Genomic DNA, 23,235 nt, shown 5'->3' with positions numbered 1-23,235 from the left:
AAATGCACAAGAGTAAGATTACTGCAGGTCTTTAAGAAATCAACCAAAATGGAGTAAACATTTTTAAACCATTTTATTTTATTCTTCTAAAGATGTCTACAAAAGATATTATTATATTATATTTCCTGAAAGCCCCATAGTTTCAACGTAGTTCTGGAAATAAAACAAAGAACAATTTATTGGTTTTTATTTTGGAAAAAAGTATCTGTAAGTATTTAAAGACCAAAAGTGGTACAATAGGTTTTTAACAAAATATTTTTGTAATAAAAAAATCTGCTTACAGCCATTTTAAACATCTTTTTGAAGACACAGACAGTATTTCATATCTTTCCGCAAGAAGTCTAAAATGGATTTCTCCAGCTTAATTGGAGAAATCCTTATCACACTATACATTTTTTTTTGTTACCTACTGTTTTTAAAATTAAAATTCCTTAAAATTGTAATGTTTTGGGTTCTATTATTTTTATGGATTAAACTCAAGTTAAACAAAAGGGATAATGACAAAGTTCATCTGTACCTAATCGTGTAAGGGTTATAACTATGTCAATGTTACGGAAGGGGCCAGTCAGCCGATACTTCTGTTCAGATCTGAACACTCCCGTCCACTTCGGATCGTAAAAAACACACTTGCATTTTGTGAGTTTACATGAGTGGGCACTCTTCTTGAATGTTTAAATGTTATTCAACAGAAATTGAGACTTGACTGCTTTGAAGTGCTTTATTCAACTCACCCTTAACCTCTCATATACTCTTAGTTCTTTCAATTACATTCAGTACAAAAATGTATATTGAATTTCAATCATCTTTGACTTTCTTAAATCCGTATTTCCTTGGTAAACACACCTTGTTTTCACTAATCTGACTTACTTCTCTCATTTACTCTTAGTTCTTTCAATTACATTCTGTACAAAAATGTATATTGAATTTCAATCATCTTTGACTTTCTTAAATCCATATTTCCTTGGTAAACACACCTTGTTTTCACCAATCTGACTTACTTTTAAATCATTACCACTCAATAAATACTATAATAAATTCTTCAATCCAGTTTAATTTTTTATTAAAATATGCTACATTTATGGTGGAAACTTTATAATATTCTACTGATTCACATGATTAACATAATTCATCAGCAATGTCCAGCCTAAAGTAACAGTACCTAATCATTTATTACAACAATTAAACTACGAGATTCGTATTAGAATGGCTAGTTTATTTCGAGAGATGGCTACATAGTATGAAAAGCTATTACACCTGATTTCTTCAAGCATCAATTAACTGTAGCAACTGTCTCTTTCTTCACACATTAGCCTAGTAAAACTGACAAGAAACAAAATCATCTTAAATGTAATTATTCATGACAAACTTAAGAAAACTACAACTAATTCACTACATACATACTTAGTTAAACACTAACATTTTCATGAACAAATAATATTATAAAACTGAATTTAATGGAAGTAAAGAGTGTGAACACTCCAACCCTCCTCCCTCTATTGCAATTAAAAGGCAGATTGAAGTTCTGCTATCTTCTACCAATGATTACATATTGTTCTACAGGCAGATGTTAATATTCAAGAAACATGATTTCATTGAAACATCCTCTGGACAACCTTTCTTTAAATGCAAGAATTTAATTTTTTTTTTTTTTTGTTCTAGGTTTATTATATAATAAAAGATAAACATCGGTAATAATTTGTACATATATGCAACAAGCTGATGATAATATCCAGCAAACAATGACAAGTTGAGGAGGATCAAAGTCGCTTTGTCAATAAACTATGAACAAGAATGACATAAATATCACAGATAATAGTGAATCTAAAATATTTTATTATGGATGAAAAAAATGTTCATTTTCATTTCATAATACATTTTCAGTGTTTGCTTGAATGGTATAGTAAGATAGATTCAAATATACAATGGGTTTTCCACTTAATTATTTTTAAGATTGAATTGATTTTCACAATAAATTGCCTTTTTATTGTGGAATCTAAATACAAAACATATCTAATTTAAATCATTGCACACAATTTAAGTTATTGGTAAATACTGTACAGCATTACCAATAGACAATGTGAATGTGTGATGAAATGAAAACACAAGAAGGATAGTTTCTCAGATAATCAACTATAAAAGGAACTAGTAGGAATGTACAAGTGTATAAGACTGGGAATAAAGCAAAAGACCATAAAACCACTAGACAAGATAGCACCACTTTTTGTTTTGTTCAGATTTCTGAACAATAAAAACTGGCAGATGATTATAGAAAAATACAGAAGGCAGTGCTAAAAAGTTCCTAAGCTTGTTTAAATTTAAAATCGGATCTGATTTACACAAATGTTGAAATCTAAAACGTTATGTTTCACAGTAATCCATCTGTTACACATCACAGGTCCAAATAAAAAAACAACATTAACAAGTTTAAACATCATTTTTGGGTGAATAGTTTTAAGAAATTCATACAGAAAATTCTGAAGTTTCAGTTTTTACCCTTTTATAAAAACCAAATCTTTCTGTAAACAAACCAGATATTAATTACCTGATTTCAGGTGAAATATCCATGAAACTATTGCTGTTTAATGAAGCATATGTTATTCCAGTTTTATTAAGATTTTGATCACTGCACAAAGTTGCAGTCATTGACAGTTTGTGGAGACAATCTACAACTATCAAAATTGTTATTTTCTTTTTATATTTCACCGTCATTGATGAAACTTCTAGTAGGATCGGCCATGTTTACAAACACAACATGAGTGCAGACAACATATGAGATGTTCTATTTTTTATTTTCAGTTTCTCTTGTCATACGTAAAGATTAATGTAGTATTCATTTAATACAAAAAGAAGTCCAAAGTATAAATGCCGAACAGCAACAATAAAATAATAATAATAATTTTTTAAACCGTGACAGTAGTTGGTTGACCTATAGTCGACGACGTGTGAGCGTTCTGCAGAAATACCACGGTCGACCTATAGTCAACAGCCAGCCTCAAAGGGTTAAAGAGACATACCATACATTCACTTAATTGTTTCATGGATTTAATGCGATTGACCAATACAAAACTAAAAACGCACAATGTTTACCTAACTTTAAGTCAGAAAAAATATATTAATTTTCAGTAATCAGTAACTTCTGTCTGTAAATTTCACATGAGCCTGATCTAGATAGCTAGATAATGTTAAAAGTAGATGTTTAATTCCAAACCGGTATGTTGCCTACAAAAATGCCACTACCAGTGTCAGTACAAATGTATACAGCCTGGAAACTTTTCACTGCCATCTCATACACACAGAATATCACATTTAGTAAAGGCATAGACAGATTAACAGTTTAAACACGGAACAATCAAGCCTACACTATACAGAAGATACAAATTGACGAGTGGTTGAATAAAATTGGTAAATGTGTACAAATATAATCTGATGGACTGAAAGACACATAGAAACTTTGTTCCTTAACGAACATCTTCACACTAAACTATACATTAGACCACAGCATGCAAGATACATTTTAATTGATCATCGATCAAACACTGAATGAATTTGATTCATTGGTACTAGTGGTTTAAATAACATTCAGCATGATGAAAAATTCATTTATCTACAGTTAATTATATTCAATTGAGACCTTAACAGTTCTTCATTTATTCACTTTAATTTCAACATAAAACGTTAAATTTCGATTGATAAACTAGAATTTTATTTCAAAATCTATAAGCGTAATTAAAAAGAGACAAAATCAATTAATTATCAATCAATTGTGTTTCTATTTAATTAAATAAAAACAAATTACACACATACATACAATCGACCATGATTCTGACAGTTGGACTTGATAGTTTAAGTATTAGGGATGGGTCAATACTTATACTGAATAATCTAAACATCTCAATACCGAGGTACAAACAATTTTCAATTCTGAGGCTCTTGTTACTCGACTCAAAGTATTTTATTATAAAATCAATAATAACAGTTTTTTTAAAGTACTTTTGGAAAGTCACATTATTTTTATTTGTCTTTATTCTATAGTAATTAAAGCATTTAAAACAATAAATATTCTGTGGGAAGAAAACCGCTAATTAAAAGCCTGTATTCCAGTTGAGTATCGTAATACTAGTTGTATACGAGGTAGTTGTTTTCAGTTTCATTTTAATTTGTAGAATCAATACTAATTATATTATAAGAAAAGAGAAAAATTTATTTTTTTACTGATACTTTATGATAAAAAATTTGTTTACATAAAATAGTTATTATAAACTAATTTATAATAACTAATTATAAACTATATATAAATAGTTATCATAGTATTTTGATATAAATCACAGTTTGGAGTCATAAATGAATACAATTTTAAAGGTTACACAAATTTTGCTATAAGTAATTATTTTCTTGAAATGGTATTATCTGAAATTTCCTTTTACAACATAACATCCAATAGTTACAGTCACAATACTCAATACAACTAATTATACTATTAATGGTTTTATAATTCTGTTAATAAAATAGATTTACTAACACATATACTTCATTAAGAAAACATTGTTTTACTGGAATCAAAGATGGCAGATCGTACCATTGTTATTATATTTAAGTTAGCATTCCATTATTGTGTTTATTATTTAGTTTTATGGTCCAATTAACTATAATGATAGGACTACTTATAAAATAGGTACACAGTTTCTGGTTCATTATTATTTGGGGCTACGTTTTGGTGGAACCTTTTAAAACTGGCCTATATTCTTAGTTCAAATACCATAGGAATTGGTATTAAATTCGGAATTTAGATCACAATTTTGGTATCGGTATTGGAATCTAATTTTTGTTCTATCGGCCCATCCCTCATAATAACTTAACTAAAAGATCCTGTATATTACAACAGTTTACTTAAAGATAATAGTGTTGATGAATATTGACAGAGAACTAAACTAAATTTATGGTATTAAATATACATGTAGTGAAGAAGTCACAAATTTTGTATAAAATCAGTTACGTAACCAGGCCTCAACTGAAAGCAAGATTAATAGTCCATTAACCAATTTTTAAAACTTTTAATGTCACAAGCTGAAAGTGATTCTCAATTATTAGCATCAATTATGACAAAAATTATACAGAATTTTTAAAAGTTATAAAAGATCATCTTAACTCTAAGTTAACTCTGAGTTTACACCACTTGAAATATTGGAATTAAACTGTGGAATGATGGAGCTAACCCAATCACCTGATTACTACAATCTTCATGTCACTGTATCAGGAACACCAAATGATCAAGGATACATTCATTTCATTATAAAAAAAGTTTTAGTTTTGTAAATCACATAACACTATGAATCTCCAAACATTAGAGTGCTGTTATAAAAGATTAAATAGTATATGCAAGTTTTATTACGTCGTATTATGACCATTGTATGTAATTACTGTTAGCAAATAGCTAAACAACCATTGAAGTATTAAAATAACAAAAATAGGCAAACCCTTGTAAATATACAATTGAGAACTTAGTATTTTATGAAACTGTACCTCACTAGGGTTTTACTTTATATTGACATTACATTTGTATTGTATTGTAAATTTTCTATATTTTACACCAAGAAGTATTTTTTTAATTAAATATATTAACTATGCTTTCCTTATTAAGTAGAAACTATCCTGGTTAGTAAATAGAATTATAATTTTTTAGATAAAGATGATAATTCATCACATAACATGGTGGGATTCAATGTTAATGTTAAGTTGAACTCCATTTCACTTTCCACTTAGTGCTGCGTCTGAAATTGAACACTCTTATCTTCAGACAGAAATGGACTCCAGGTTTCAAGAGTCAAGTCTGTGACAGTGTCAGATTTCAGACTCTGCACAAAGTGTAAGGTAAATAGAACTGAACTCAACATTAGCAAGATTGTAATTGTTATTGTTGTACATTTGTTTACGTAAACATACTATATCTAATAGTTGTTAATACAATTTTAATTTTCTAGTTTTAATCAAATAACATTTAAATCATATAACTAATCCTAAACAACATTAGTTATTAAACTAATAGTATACTTTTAAAACTAACTAATGAAAAACTACTGTACGATTGTCTAAAATGGCACTTATTTCTTTTGACACATTACAAGAAGTAAGACAGTGAAAAAGGGTGATGAAATGCTGAATAGTTCAAAACAATTAACAACATAAAATATTTGTATACATAAATATTACACTAAACCTGTTAATTTATCATTCGGTCACATTTTGTAGGTTTTCATACACGTTAAGAAGCATTTTTAACTGTAAAAAATTAGGTTTTGCAGAAATTAACGAATTCTTCAACCCTTTAGGTAATAAGCTCGATAAGTGTAGTTGTGGATCGTTTCCTTATCTACTTGGAGGGTGAAACTGGTATGTTTTATATTATAACATTTAATTACATAGTTTTGATTTTAAAACTATTATTATATCTCTTAATATTAAAGAACAAAAACACTTCAGTGAAACAGATTATTTACAACTCTTAACAACAAATTCTCACAAGACAATACAACACACACAATAACCACACCTAGATATAATTTTATATCTATGACCGTACATTGTATTCAACTCTGTCTTCCTGTAGAAAAGGAAAATGTCCGTGTTCTCATTATTAAAGAAAATAATTAGTTTTTCCTTCTCTTTGTAAATTAGTCCATGATTTTTATTTCAAACAACTTTTGAACAAGTTCTATAATTACAGTATCTGGATCCTTAAGCAGAATTTTGTTTTTTAGCAACTATGAATATTCAATTTTGTATATAATTAAAACTGAGTCTAATCAAGTTGTCATTCCGTTACTCGGAAATTAATCCAAACCCTTGCATGGTTTAAATTGTATAAAATTAAGACAGGCTACTGTGTTACTTACTTCTCCAGACTTTTCTTTCTGTACTTTCACAGTTATTTAAGTATTTTTAATACCTATTGCTGAAGCTGATTTAGACAATTTTTAATACTAACTTTTAATTACTAACATTGTATTGAAAACCAATATTGTCTGCATGGTTAGCTACAGAAATAAATTTTAAAAATTAATACATAATTTTTTCATTAGGTAAAATTTATTAAGTACTTTAATTAATTCAATTCTCTGGAGATTCAACTTCAGTTCAGTATGTGACACAACCATTACTGAATCAGCTACATTGTTTATACTATTTCTTGATTTTGTTTTCAATGGATACTGACAGTCCAATGTAGGTAAACAGTTGAACTGGTGTTTGATAATAATTGTAAAATAAGAACTAAGTTTATGTAATTATCCGTCCAACCTTCCAAATATAAACTTTGAATGTTACTGTGGTTATGACATAATACAGAAATACATCTAATCAATCTATCAACCATTAACTTCAAACTGAATTTAAATCTGAATCCTAGTATTTGAATCCAAAATTATGCATTCATCTACAATAGTGTTAGTACTTGTTTTTACTATATCATCTTGACAAATCTAATCAATATTAATTTATTTTCCAATAGATTTATCAGTGTATTTAATTCCCCCTTTGATTCTAATAATATATCTAGAGTTACAAAAATATTTCTCATCTAATTTCTTTAAGAATTTCAAACTTGTATATCGAATTGAATTAAATGCTTGCAAGGATTCAATTTGAATCCGTTCTAACTTATAATAGTCTTGCAAGATTTTTGCTTATTTCTAAAGACTAGAATGTGCTAATTGAAGAATGACCAGGAAATTTCCCTACGGTGTAGTCTTTGTAATGCTTGTAACAAGTCTTACAAAATCTTATACTATTTCTAATCATATTTTTTCTATAAATGCATCTAGGTTATTTGTGGTATATGACACCAATTTTCAGTTGAACTGATCAGAAAATATTAACACAACTCTAAATTTTGATTGAAAATAAATGATAATTAAATTATTGGTTTTTATGAACAATCAAAAAATCTTTTAAGACCTTTTATATCTGTATGTTATATGTTACAGCTACACGATACCCATATATTCATGTTCTGAATATTTTTATTAACATACACAACTATTAATAAAGAATAAACAAATTAATAAAAAATTATATGTAATGTAGAGGTAGCAATAGGTCAAAGTAAAAAGTAATATAAATGTCAAGGAGGTTCTTTCCTACAAATTTTACCACATAGAAGAAAATTATTATATTCCTTCTTCCCTGTTAAGTAGAGTTTCCAAGTATTAAACGATTGCAATCAAGCTGCCTTAAATTGACTTATCACTGAAATAAAACATTGTTTTAACAAAAATCCCTAAGAGTAATATTCATATAAGATTGTTCATATAGTAAGGAATGAAACATATGACTATCAAATTGGGCTGGCTGTAGTAATTTGACTGCTATTATTCCAAAGATCACATCCTCTAAATCCAATCTCAATTTTATTTATTTAAATATATTTGAAAATAATCGAAGAAAAATTGAATGAGTTCAAATAAAGCAGACATTAAATAATACAATCTTTGTCTACAAGGGTTGGTAATTCCAAACATTTAGTTAAAATTGTTATAAAAACCTTATAAAAGTTCACCGTTGAGTTTCGAATGAAACTCACCATCAATCACAAAATTATCTAAACACAAATGAGTTAGTTAGAAAAAAACAGTTTGAAAACATTTGACAAATTAACATATATACACAACACGAAATGTGAGACATTTAGTAATTGAAATGTTATATGTAACATTTGTGCACCAAACCACTCTGTGATATAACTGCAAAACGATCATTCACAAAGAGGCCACATGAGCTGGACATGACAACAGCGTTAAAAATATCAAATCCACAGTAACAAAGTATAAAATTCAAAGAAGTTAACAAACAACAAGTCGATGTGGAGTGATTAAGTTTGCGCATCAAGCGTTTCAGGATCGGGAGGGAGAAGCGTGGTATTGGCAAGGGGAGGTTTGGGAGTGATATTGTTGGCCTTCATGTAACCAATGAATTGGGTGGGGATCTCAGCCAGCACCTCTCTCGCCAGACGCAGTCTAGCCGTGCGCGGGTCTCCCATCGCCACAAACTTGTTGAAGGGAACAAACTGAACAATATCCCGGGCCGCCTTGACTCCTTCATGGCTCAGAGCCACTGTGTCTGCATCCAGAGTCTCCATGGCAGTGAAATCTGCGTTGCCGACTCCAACGATGATGATGGACATTGGAAGCACTGATGCAGACACCACTGCCTGCAATTACAATAACACATAATTTATGATTGAAACCAGGACGTTCAAATCTAATCACAAATATTAAAATTCAAACCAGAACCAAAATATTTGTATCGCCAAACTACAATTAATACAAATAAACAAAAAAGGCAATGTCAGCTCATGTAGGCCTAACAATATTACTAGGCAAATCATTAATCATAACCAAAAACAGAAATGGTTCCAGTACCAATCCTTGTGGAACCCCACTCTCTACTGACGCCGTCTCAGAAAGAATGTTATTGACACAAACCCTCTGAGTATGGTTTTCCAAATATGATTTTTAAACAGGAGCTTAACATCCTTCACACCATAATATTGTACTTTGAAAGAAGAACGTCGTGTAGAACACAGCCCAAAGCCTTAGTGAGGTCACAAAGTGAGGCTAGTGTGCTGTTCTGCCTCTCAAAATTTTTAACTACACTAGTAGCCAAGGCCTCGACTGTGTCCACGGTTAAAAGACCCTTTAAAAAACCAAAATGAAATTTAGGAAAAAGATTATTATTTTCAAAAAAAAGTACAAACCTTACGTATTACAGATTTTAAAATTATTTTAGAAAAAGATTGGTAGATAGCTCTTTACCAAAGCATTGTTTCCTTTCTTAAAAATATACACTATCTTAGATAGTTTCAGTAGGTCAGGAAAATGGTTGAATGGTCATTAAACATCAGTTTATGCAAAAAGTGAGAGATTCCAAAATGGTTGGGAGCACTTTAATGATTAAAGCACCACTGATATTAGATATATGTTTACTTGTAGCACTTTTCATTGCCAAAACACACTCCTGAACTTCAATACACGTAACAGGGCTCCTGTGAACCAGAGAATAGGGCCATCCTGGTTATGCAGCAGCTGACTAGAGTAAGGGATCAAAGATGAAACCATTTCATGGGCTGTCGTCCTCACTGAACACAAGAAAGCATTGTTGATGTCAAATCGATTTATAGTTTTGAATTTGTTATAAGTTTTGGGAATTTGAGATTCAACTTTGACACTACTGAAAATCTGTGTTCGGCCTGATGTAATGTAGAGGCAAGTTCTCCTTGACTTGCTCGTGTATTTACACCAGTAAGCCATTTTTAAATTTCTACCTCTAAACAACAGCAAATTAATCATGATTTTAAGCTCTTTTGAGTTCTGTTGACCAGGTAACACCTCTCTTTGTAATGTACTCTTATAGGTAACAAATTTGTCTTTGCTTCTTGTTGTATGATCTTATTTTCTGGAATTATATATAAATCAAGGAAGCTGTTTGTTGATATATTATAGACGTAAACTTCCTTTGAACTTTGAAAGCTACCAATGTTTTAAGTTTGATTCATCATCAATTTCACTTGGTTGAGTCAGAAAATTTTAATTTCTTAAGCATGTTATAAGTATATTACCTAAAGTTCGTAAGGGAAGTATTGCCACTTACGACGAAACCATATCACACGGTAGATTAAGTAGGATTTTATAAACTGCTATCTTAACTCCTTTATTCACTTTCGCTAGATAGTCTGTACATGCTACAAGAAGATAAGGAAACCCCTCATTACATATAGTCCAGAGTTTTGTGCTGCTTCTTTAGTGACAGGATATTCTGGATGAGTAAGTTGCTGCCCTATATCAAGATCCCATGAAGAGAAATAATGGGCACTATCTCAGTCATGTCACCTTGGAAAAAGAGGAGTTTGGCTCTGTTCCAGCCTCTTCCAGTAAAAACGCACAGAGGAGACAATACTCCCTCATGTTTCCGACTTGTAAAATCCTTTAACATGAAAGTCGCCCTACCCACTCAAACAGTCATCCTTCGTAATAAACTAGGCTTATCAACAGGCCCTATTTTACCCAAATCTCAACATTTGCAGTCAGTGATGTGCTACTCCTGGATATAAATAGGGTTACCCAGATTTAAGTAACACATTAATTTTTGCTGTACCCTGCACAGACTCTACAGACAGATATTATGAGAGTTTTCTGTTAAGTACGTAATATTTTGATATCACTGAAAAACTAGCTTTAAAAAACCAATTGCAACCAAACTGTAGTTTTCTTCAAAGTACTCAATGGGCAGTTTTCTTGGACACAATGCAATGTAGAAATGCTCCTCCTACTTAAAAAAAATAAGTTGCAAGTCCCGCCTTCAGGATCGCCATTGCATTCAATTTTAATTATTTCACTGTTTGAAATATGGTTCCTTTAAGCTAGGTTTTCAATTTCTGGAAAACTTAGAAATTGGGGTTAGTTTTTATGGTTTTGTACAAGCCTAGTGCAACTTCTAAACAGGACTACTTTTGATCTTAGCTGAGCAATTTTGGGACAAATTTCACAATCACTTGTTTCAAATCAAATTCTGACATAATTTTGGGTACAATTGTTTTGGATATATCCAAATCTTCCTTTAACTCACGCACTATTAAGCAATTGTCCGTTTGATTACTAATTGCACAAGATCTGACTTTTGTACTTTTCCAACACAAGGTAAAAGTTATGTGATTCAATGAAACCTAATGTGAGTGAATTTCACTGCTTACCTCTCTATCCTTTCCTGGTTTATTTTTAGCCTATTTTACGATATCTCTAATTTACCAATACGATCTTGTATACTATTTCCAATTTTTTACTACTAGCCAAGCAGGCAGTTAAATGTCAAAGTAGATAATTTTAAATATATTTAGTGTGGCCTACCACCTAAATCTATCGCTAACGACCACACACCTGTACAGTCTGAGGCATATCTGTAATGACTCCATCAGTCAGTATGAGCAGAATAAAGTAACTGGAGCCGTCTCTGTAGCTGGCCGCAAACCTGGCAACATGGTTCACCACAGGAGCAAAGTTGGTGGGTCCGTGTAACTGGACTTGTCGTATGCAGTTGCGATACGCCTCCAGAACTCCTAAAACAAACTGCTATTCAGAATAATCAAAGAAATATTGTTTTAACCACTTAGTAGTAGACCTCTCTTTCGAGTCATGACAAATAATCATCCTTTCATTCGATTTTAGCTCTGTAATTCTAAAAGTCTATCTAAATAGGTCTACTAAATCATTAAAACATAGTTTTTAAGTTTTAAATTATTTTACTCATACTGTAAAATGTGAGCAAAATATATTAATTAAATAGAAAAATACTGGGTATTGAAATAAAAATGTTCATGTCATGGATTACGAGAAGAACTTGTATGTTGAAACTTCTATGTGTATATTGTAAACTAGTACTTCACTATTAAACTGTTTATTTCTGAACTGGACCTTGAACTCCTGTGCAGTAAGGACTGCTGGGATCCATGTTGACGAAGAACTCATGAGACACACGACCATCAGGTGGTAATCTGGCCCCAAATCCTAGCACTGGAAACATCTTGTCACTGTCGTAATCCTGTATTATTGAGCCAACAGCAGTGATTGCTTGCTCGTAGCAGTTGGGTGTAGGGCCTATGTAGTGGAGAGATTGGGGCGTGGTTGGGTCTCCATTCGAACCTGGAATAATATCATGTAATAAATAACTGGAATTTTTGTCCTTCGAAATTTATCAAAGCTTAGCATCTCTGATAGCTTACTATGGATTAATATTTCTATACCTGTTCCACGGAATTTCCCTGCAGGGCAATTGTGCGATATCAAACTTGGAAAGAGTATTCAGACAACAAAAAAAGCTGTTAAAATCATCACAACATTTAACAACAAAGAGTCATGTAAAAGTGCCTTCAGGGAACTAAAACTTGCTAACTCTACCCAGCTTGTATATTTGAGATACTTCATTTTACTGTCCCTTTAAATGTATATTGACACAGCGCAGTGATATAGACAGGTACGAGACAAGATCTCGAGAGCGCTTTTGAGCCTGAAAGTAAAGAACAGTAGCATTTGAATGTCTCCCTTCTCAGGCTGGAATCAAACTCATTCACAGTCTCCCTGGAACACTAAATTTAGAAACCAATCCAAAAAATTAAAAAGCCAATTAAAACCCTACAGTGTCTTGTGCTTTTTACTCAGTTGGCGAGTTCATGCAGCACACTCGGAATTGATATTCACGGTAGTACTGCAATCCTGAGGGATGATCCCAAGAAGTTTGTATTTGTACCTGCGTGCAACTGTATGGAAAGTCTAGAGAAAGGATTTAGTTTGTAAGATAAAGACCATGAAAATTTTGTATTATTGGTTACTGTTGCATTGCAATACAATGTAATATATATTGTCAAAGCAATAAACATATTCTATTCTATAAACTCTGTATTATCCAAAACCAGATTTTTAACTCACCACCACAAGATTAGGGTATTTCCATCATAGTTTATAAGTTCCCATGGTTTCAAAACATCAAAGTTTCCTGTTAAAACTGTGTTGAAACATTTTTCACACAATTATTGAAATATGTTGGCCTTAATATGGAGACATTCAATCAACAGATGTTAAATCGAAATAGTTTTGGTTCAAACACCCCTCTTCGTTAAAGCAGTTTCTAAAAAGAAACGTCCACTTAATAGACAATCTAAAATTTTCTGCCCACTTTTTGAAAGAGTTATGAAAAGCCCATGGAGAAAATTGCCATAGGATGGTTGGTTATGTAGACTTCTTTAAAGTAACTTAATTTTGTTCCATTCCAATTTACCTTCCCAACAAGGAGAAAGCTGCCAATAGAGTGTTGTGGCGTTACAGGTCATTTGCTTTTTTGATATTTATGTGACCAATCCAAGGGTTTTGTCTCTGCCAAATAAAATAAAATGGTGGTACAGTAAATCTTAGTAAGTAAAAATATTAGTTGAACTAACTATTATTTGCCTTAGTTTTCAATAATGACCTAATATGGCCAAACACACTGTTTCTACAGTCCTAAAACTAAGCAAAGTATTCTATAGTATACAGAACTACAGTCATCTGGATCACTTTGAAGGAAAAGTTTACTTCACAAACCTTACTATTCCTGAAAGAATTAATATTCAGCAGTCAGTTCTATTGTAGACTCTTGCTACTGACTGACATCAAGCCACACAGTTATAGTTGTCTCACGCACACTATCTGATACTGCAACTGCCTGCCACCACTCAGCGTAGCTTTTTTGAGCTTATTTTAGCTACAGCTTTCCAAGGTTCAGATACTACATTCATCCTATCACTATTTTTAACAGTTTTTATACTGTTTTGTTTGTATATGTAGTACCTTGTGATATAGTAATGAAGAATGTCCTCAAAAAGAAAACATTTAGTTTGTCATTGGCAGACAGAATGAAAATTAGTGAACAGTTAGACAAACAGGGGAGGTGAAGGTTTGAGGGAAAGTACCTCAGGAAGGAGAGAGAATGAGATGACTTTTCTCAATACTACATCAGTCATCATTTTGGTAATTACCACAGTCATCACAATACCACACCAGAGACGGTAAGTATCAGAGATGGTAAGTATCTAACACTAAAAGAGTCTGGCATGGATATTGACGAGCAAAGTGACTGTCTTGATAGTGCAGGGGTCGAAGCCAAATCCCAAATGCTGAATCATGAACAAAGGTTCGGATTTGAGAATCGATTGACGGGATTCGACATTAAAATCTGCGTAGATCCACTGCATCATTAATTGTCGGGTGATTGACAATACACAAATTACGTTAGCAAAAAGTGTTTTTATTGTACTTTGTGTTTCAAAATCCGTAAACAGATTACCTAATTAACATATAACTGTTTTGTAAATAATATTTTTGCAGTTAGTATGTTTTACAATAATTGTGTGCACTACCGCAAGTCTGCTGTGTCTATTCGTGGACAACCGCTGATTGGTAGTGCGCAAATTACTGAATGCTAAAACTTGTTTTTGTTGAATTTTGTTCACAAAAAGCCGTAGGTAGATAACCTAATAAGAATACTATTGTGCTTTGTAAAAAAATATTTTGCTTGCAGTCTCTATTTTCTACGTTTATATTTATACAATTTCATATGTCTGCTGTGTTTATGGATGGATATCAGCAGCAAATTTTTGTTCACTTCACAATTTCTTAGTTGTAAAAATATTTCCTCTATGAAATATATTGTGTTTATAATTTAATACTTTTTATCTTAACTAGGGGTGATTAAAATTTTTCAAACATTTAAGTTTAAATACATTGGATATACAAATTTATGCCCAATTTATAACCCATTTGCAGAAATTACAAGCAATATTATGGAAGCCCATATTATAACCCAACCTCAAATTGCCATATGGGAGTAGGAAATATGGGATATGACTGTTCTTAAAATATAGCTATTTCTCTGAACCTCTGCAAATCCCTTTATAACAGAGTGGTATTCTTGACTTAATTTTTATATTATCATACAGTCTCCAAAAGGTTTAAAATATAAAAAAAAATGGATTCGTGGTGATTTTGTTTAAATCATACTTGGGTTAAAAAGAAACCTTGTATTAGGATTCGAGATTTGTAAATTTTTGATTGGCCCATCACTATGTCAAGGTATGACCAGCAATCAGCAAACTTTGTTTCTAAAGGTTTTCTAAATGGCATACAAGACAAGGAACATAAGAAATCTCTATCCCAGGTTGATAGCCACTTCAATATAGTAAAGGGAGTGCCAATGGCAGAGAGATTTGAACTTTGGACCTGAGATAGTGATAGAGTTCAGATCCTGTCTGTGACCATAGAACTTTTTATCAGTACAGTGGACCTTGGACTGCATTGTCTCTCCTCCTTATTCTGTTTGATAAGATCCTTGCACAGGCCTCTGGCCCATGAGGATGGGAGAATAAAGCATAAAAGAGGATCATCCTCTGCATTTAAAAAAATCTTCAAATAACTTGATTACAGTGATACTCATAAATACCAGCATTCTACTTGCTCAATCTCCACATCAATAGAGAGATTGTGAATAACTTTTATTTTGTTTTATTCAACTAAAACTTGCTCACCAGTGAAGTCTATGGCAATGGAGCAGTGCAACTGGGTGCCTCCCTTGATGTAATCCATGAATGAGTAGATTGGCTTCAGCTCAAAGTGTTCCAACATTATCTCCCCCGAGTGAGTGTATTTCTCTCTCTTCCGCACCTGCCACAAAACCACTTTATTGGTCAGGTAAAAACATTTATAATGTGAACTTATGATCACTTTAATTAATAAGAATTAGACATATATCCTTTTATCTTATTTACATTATTCTTATTTTACATCTAACATAGCCAGCATTTCATTTTAATTATATTTTGGCGGCTAGATGCAACTTCAAGACCTCAGACCTCAAGAGGCTATGTATGTTTCTTTTTACAGTCAAAGTTTACAATAAATGAAATTCAAAACTTTTGAAGGAATTATTTAACTCCCAGGAACAGAGGCATTAAATCTAACTTGGTTTACCATTAGATTGTGTATAATATGGCTTTGAGTCCAAATCTTATTAAATAATTTATGAGTTAAAATAATTTTCAAATTCAATTCAAACCTATTTTTGTACGAATAAATTTCAGTTAACTATTTTATTTCAAATTAAACTCGTTGAATCTAAGTTTCCATTTTACATAGAACCAAATTTGAATTGGAAAGCTAAAAAAATTATGGACATTGGACATCTTTAATGTTTTAGGAGATTGAAACATGATTTCAAGAACTAGTGTCTGCTTTTTTCAAGGTAAAAACCTGAAACACAACATTGATATTCCTTTGTATTCTGCACTTTTTTTGTTAGTGTTTTCTTCTCTTGGTGTTGTGTTTATCAGTCCAATCAGCCACTGAGGGGAATTTTGACTGCCAGCAATTCCACGTTAATGATGACAAAGGTTTCAATCAAATATATATTTTAAAATTGTTTATTGTCAATAATTAACTTTAAACAATGAAAAGGTATAAATTGATCACTACTTATGTATAATATTATAAATTGACTATATTATATATTATAGTGATCAGACTATAGTAAAATATAGTCTGATCACTTCACTATTTATTCCTGTTGTCCCTTGCATACTTTCAAATTAAATTTTATGGAAATAGACAATATTTTGTTCTTAATATAATTACACAAATGTTACAAAACTATTCTTGGCAATCCGCCAGTTGGTAAATTAACCAGATGTGATCAACAATACACTACACCGAGGTGATTGTTAAATTTCAGATAACATCATTGACTAACAGAATACTTAAGATTTTAAAACATGTTTAAATTACGTTCCAAGTATCTTATATTCGTTATAATAGTATCTCACTAATTGAATAGCCAAGTGATTGATACAGTAAAAGCCCGCTAATTCCGGCATCCAATGTTTCGGCACTTTCATTCATCCGGCAACCGTCTTAAAAAAAATCGCGTAAATGAGATATTTTAACCGCACTGTGAAACGTACAGTTCGCAAGAGCGCTCGGAAAGGTTTGTGCTCAGTCGGAAGGGATCGTATGTGGCGCAGCAGCTGTGTGTGGGGGGTTTCAGGTCCACTTGCCGAGTGTCCGCCGTTTGTCTAGCGTCTAGCGTCTGCCTCAGTCTCAGTCACTGTCAGTTCGAATTTCGAGTGCAGTCGTGAGTGTTTGTGCTCGTTCATATTGTGTTTTAACTTTCTCAAAGTTGTGCCCTATGTTTTCCAAGCCCGGCTCATCCACCAGCAAAGTTGGAAATAAACGTAAGCATGTCACACTTACCATTCAACAAAAGCTAGAAATTATAAGACGTGTAGGAAAAAGGTGAAAGTAGAACGAAGCTAATGGAAGAATTCAACATTGGTTTCATCAACAATGTATGACATCAAGAAGAATAAAGAAAAGTTACTTAAATTTAAGTCTCAAACTACAAATGTCAAAGATATGCAGTCTCGACAAACTTTAAAAAAAACCTGAACTTGACGACCTTGACAAAATTTTATTCAAATGGTTTAGCGCTAAGCTGTCTGAAGGAAGCCTGTGACTGGGCCCATGATCATGGAAAAAGCTAAACAGTTCCGTGAGGAATTAAAAAATAGATGAGAAAGAATGTGCCTTTTCTGATGGTTGGCAGCACTGTTTTAAAAATCGACACGGAATACGGAAGCTTGATGTAGCTGGGGAGCTCCGATCAGCCGACCAAAATGCGGCTGAAGAATATAAAGCTGAATTTGAAAATCTAGTTGAAGACTACTATTTGTCAGCATGCCGGATTTACAACGCTGATGAAACTGGCCTACTTTGGAGTTTGTTTGCCTAATTCGACTTTGGCAGCAGGGGATGAGAAATGTGCCAAAGGTTTAAAAAAACAAAGACCGTTTGACAATTTTGCTCTGTGGCAATGCCTCAGGGGACCACATGTTGACGCCTTTCGTCATCGGAAAAGCAAAAAAGCCAAGACCTCTGAAAGGCATTACCCACCTACCCGTAATATACGATGCTCAATCCAATGCGTGATGAACTCCAATTTATTTAGAAATTGGTTTTTCCACCACTTCGTCCCATCTGTAAAATGACAATCTGAAAAAACCGTGGCTTACCTGAAGACAGCAAGGTTGTGCTCATCCTAGACAATTGCACAGCTCACCCTGCAGCGTCTGAGTTGATATCGGGAAATATTTTACTGCATACCTCCCGGCAAATGTCACGTCCCTTGATTCAGCCAATGGATCAAGGAGTGAATTCAGAACTTTTAAATGTTTTTACAGAGCGTCCTTTCTTCAAGGCCTGATAAACTCAGAGTGGTATGGTGGTTGATTTTCAGAAAAAAATCAACATAAAAGATGCAATTTTCGGAATCGCCTTGGCATGGAAAAAGGGTCAAGCCCACCACTCTACAGAAATCTTGGCGAAAACTATGGCCAGCTGCCTACCAAGAAGAGGACATTGCTGTTTCAGTCGACAATGAAGCAATACTGGACTTGGTGGCCCACAGTTCCCAAGACGAAATAAGGAAAGTGCCACAAGAAGAAATCTTTGAGTGGATACACATTGATTGCGACGAGCCAGTTGAAGAAGAAATTACGGATGAACTGCTCATCAAAAGTGTACTTGGACCTCAGTCAGAGCCTCATCCTGTGGAGTCCGAATCAGATGATGAAGAGGGAGCAGATGATGATCCAACACCCGTGCCTACGTGGAGTGAAGCAAGTGCCACTATCGACACGTTTTATACGATTTGCCGAACGCAGCAGCTCCTACAATGCTTCAGAGCTTGTAAATTTATATGTTCTGAGAAATGACTTTTTAAAGAAGAAACATGATACAAAAAAACAAACAGACATTAGGTCTTTTTTTCAAATAAAATAACAGTACACAAAAATTATGTTTTACCATAATATTTATTACATAATGTACGCACTAGTTAGCCTACATCTAAGTTAACCTAAGTTTAGAAATGTTTTTCTAGGCATTAAATGTTCATTTTGTGTTCAAACTAATGTTTGTTTAATTTTATTTATCTCCTTAATAATTCTTTAATTGTTTACACGTTAAAGAGTGATTTTTTTTAAAGCCACACTCTGAAACTTAGACGAACGATTTTTAGCCCGCTATCATCGCTAAAGTAGAAAAAGTAAAATCAAGCTACTGTACATTATCTCTTTGGGACTGAAAACCCAGCCACTATTTTTAAAGAGTGATTGTATTGGCTGGGTTTTCAGCTTTTCTGAGTTAATATCACTTGATTTCACTCCTTTTACTTTATTGTGATACGATTTTAGCGGCTAAAAAACCTAGAATTTTCCGGCATTTTCATATGACGCTCGGTAATCCTGAATTTTCAATAATCCGGAACACTTCGATCCCCGAAAGTGCCGAATTAGCGGGCTTTTACTGTACTACTAAAAATTAACTTAAATTCTAACACTTCATTAATCTTTTAGTCAACTGTCAGATAGCACTGAATATCTCATGTCTATGATTTGGAAGACTTGATACACACAGTCTTTAAAAACATGTGGTTGTGCAATGATTCAGTTTAGTGACTTGCCATACACAATAAAATAATAACTACAGAAATAAGGCAGTTGCGGGACTGATCTACAGAAGTGACTACTGCTTATAACAAGCTGTTAAAATTTATCATGAAAAAGTATGTTGGCTAATTATTAAATGGTTATTTTTTTTTTATTTTAAAATAATATAAAGACACTAAACTCTTTAACATTATTACAAAATGTTATGCCCCCTTCCCCTTTGAAATCTATAGTTAATATTTTCAAAATACAAGCCTTCTAAACAAATCAGTCACGTCATAAGGTCAATACATATGCCAATACCGTGTAATATCTCCAGTACACTGTATAAGTTGAAAAACAATGAAGATATTAGCCAGGAAAATATAGAAAACTTACATTATATAAAAGTAGCATTAAACTTTACTTTAGACAATTAAAAAATGTCTCATGATGTGTTTAGACAACTAGGAAAACCAACAGCTTTTTTTACAATAAGTGCTAATGAAATAGGATGACCTCATTTACTGAAAATTCCGTATATGTTGAAAAACAATGAAGATATTAGCCTTGAAAATGCAGAAAACTTACATTATATGACATATATATGCTCCGTCACAGCTGATTACAGACACTATTCTCATTGCCTAGTTGTTGACTGCTGGTAGTCTCAGTAAAACATGCTTTAAATGGCGTGTTAGTTCGAATTAGATGTTTATATAACAGTTTGTTTACGTTTCATTTAAGCTATCATTCTACTTTGAAAGCATGTGGAAAACACTCATGCGTGACTGACGTTCCTTGATGCGAAACAGAAGTATTTTCTTCATGCAGAACATACATAGCCCACTAAAAGAAGTAGCCACTTCACAAATACAATACATTTTTACTGGGATTAGATTTACAAACCTAAATTAGTAAAACATGCTAAAAATACCTTATTCAAACCAATAGTTAACCACAAAACATTACATAACAACCACCAAAAGCTCAAAAACATTCAAACTTACCATCAGAAATGAAGCAAGATACTCCCACAAGGAAAAGGTGTTATTCTCATTCTGAAAAACGAGTACGGCAAATAAACTGTGCTTCCTCAAAAAGACATGAATTTTGTCTTTGAAGTTAATTAATCATAAATTGCAATCAATAAAAGAATCAGTTACTTATTTTAATCAGAAGAAGTTTAAATATTAGAATCATTAAACTAGTTTTTTTTTTTTTTTTTTTTTCGTTTGCATCCCAAGATGTGATTTCAGAGTGTATACAATGACAAAATTATTACTATAAACTCAAAACCACCCCAGAAAACAGTAATCAGCCATAAAAACATGGCTGAATTCAATTTTCACTATATAAATATTGTTTTTTTTTTAATTATGGTTAATTTTACTTGTAATTATTTCTTAGTGTAAACATTTTATACAAATGTACTAAAAAAACATAGCTGTTTGTTAAGAAGAAGTTCTAATATATTAAAAGCATAAATCTCATTTAATGATCATTTGGTAGTTATGAATTAGTATCCGGATTACTGCATCTAGTACATTATGAGCTCTGTTTCAATGAGAGATGTTCTATTCTCATTATACATTTCAGTTAGTTAATAAGATATAAATTAATTTTTAGGGTAATGTATTGCATTGATAATAGTACATTTTAATAAAAAGTATAAAAAAGTGGCTTGTACTTCGTTATATTGTAAAAATATTACCAACTATAAAACTATAATTTTGCTAGAATTTCAGACATTATGAACTGAGTATTTCTCAATCTTCCTACTATTTCACATTTCTGAAATATCACTCTGATCACGGTTTATGCAGCTGTCAGTCAACTCATACATTACAGATAGGTTAATATAAAACAAATGTTTTCTGAGGTTCTCTAAACCAACATACGATTTTAATAGTTAATAAAAAATATAGTATAGTGTTTGAATTTATGTCTGAACTTGGATAATTCAAACTTCAGGAGACTGTTAAAAAATTCAAATTGTCCACAAATTTGAATTACACAAGTATATTTTCATATTTTTTTATTTATAAGACACTGACAAAAATCGTTTTTTTAACTCAATGGTATATTTATACAATAAGAATATTAATGAAAGGGTAATAGGATTTAGGACATTTGCGATCATTATTTCTTACAAAAATGTGTTCAGGATTTTACAAAATTGCAATCCTACGATTTGAGGATTGACAGCTGACCTCTATCTCAGTTGTTAAAAACCTCAACACTTTAAAGTTAAAGATACACAAAAAACTTAAAAGTGTTGCGAAGAACCTGCCACACATATAGTTAAAATGTATCAAACTCTATTTAGAATACTTGCTTACATTAAACTATTTAAATATATTTTTGTAACATATAATTATAGAAAATGTCTGAAATCCTATTATACTTTTAAATTATCTATTGCCAATAACACACAAAGAAAAATATTAATGTTAGAAACATATTTATAAACTTTTATAGTCCAAAGCACTCTATTAATGTACTTACACAAACAATAAAAAGAAGTATTATACAAAAAGAAAATCATTACCCAAGTCATATGCATTGAGACAGTGACAACTAAACAAAGACATTGTGAGGAGAGAAAGGAGGGGGCACTGCCCCCGAGAGCTGCAAGGCAAGGCATGGAGACATTTAGATTGCTCACATACCTACAGTAAATTCATGACAATAAAATAGACGCACTGAGTGGTGCAGGAGAAGGAGACTTTTCATATAAACATCATATGACTCACCCTACTCAATCAATAGGGCAATGGCCTGTGACACTGTGAACGTAACCATACTCAGTTAACAACAGTATTAGACTTTTAGGAATCCTAGTCTGGAAATTATATATGATGGGAGCATCAACATAACAATTTTGAACTATCCAAAACAAATTCTAACTGACCTAACTGAATTCTTCTTTAATACTATTTATAATAGTAATGTCGGGACCATAAGTTTGAATTATCCAACGCTTTTAATTAAAAAGTTCAAATTATCTATGTCACACTGAAATAACACGCGGGAGGTCGCATGAAGGCAATTTTTCTCAGTTTACTTTTTAATTATTTTATATTTTCCTTTAATAGGAAATCTCCAAAAATTCAGTGATAGTTTGACTAATTGAGTCTCACAATACACTACTTTAAATTATTTGCAAATAAAACTGTGCCAAT

At 32.1% G+C, this 23,235-nt stretch overlaps 1 protein-coding gene across 1 annotated transcript; it reads right to left on the bottom strand.

The window, feature by feature from the left end:
* Positions 1–1,033: 1,033 nt before the first annotated feature.
* Positions 1,034–21,966, bottom strand: LOC124352690 (copine-8-like). Its single transcript, XM_046802284.1, has 5 exons — positions 21,061–21,966; positions 16,100–16,235; positions 12,459–12,686; positions 11,925–12,103; positions 1,034–9,202 (listed from the first exon to the last, which is right to left on the bottom strand). Exons 1-5 carry the CDS (start codon positions 21,061–21,063, stop codon positions 8,864–8,866), a joined length of 885 nt encoding a protein of 294 aa, XP_046658240.1. The 5' UTR covers positions 21,064–21,966; the 3' UTR covers positions 1,034–8,863.
* Between the last annotated feature and the right edge of the window lie 1,269 nt (positions 21,967–23,235).

The sequence above is a fragment of the Homalodisca vitripennis genome, chromosome 1 (genome assembly GCF_021130785.1).
Source record: "Homalodisca vitripennis isolate AUS2020 chromosome 1, UT_GWSS_2.1, whole genome shotgun sequence".
Lineage (NCBI taxonomy): Eukaryota > Metazoa > Arthropoda > Insecta > Hemiptera > Cicadellidae > Homalodisca > Homalodisca vitripennis.
This window is presented reverse-complemented; position numbering and strand designations above follow the sequence as displayed.

Bases quoted from the DNA above. Each gene is read 5' to 3' on its own strand.
- LOC124352690 (XM_046802284.1), bottom strand. The intron at 12,687-16,099 runs GTGAGCAAGTTT...ATATTATTCCAG, and splicing joins CATTGCCATAGACTTCACTG to GTTCGAATGGAGACCCAACC. The intron at 9,203-11,924 runs GTGTGTGGTCGT...TTGTAATTGCAG, and splicing joins ATATGCCTCAGACTGTACAG to GCAGTGGTGTCTGCATCAGT.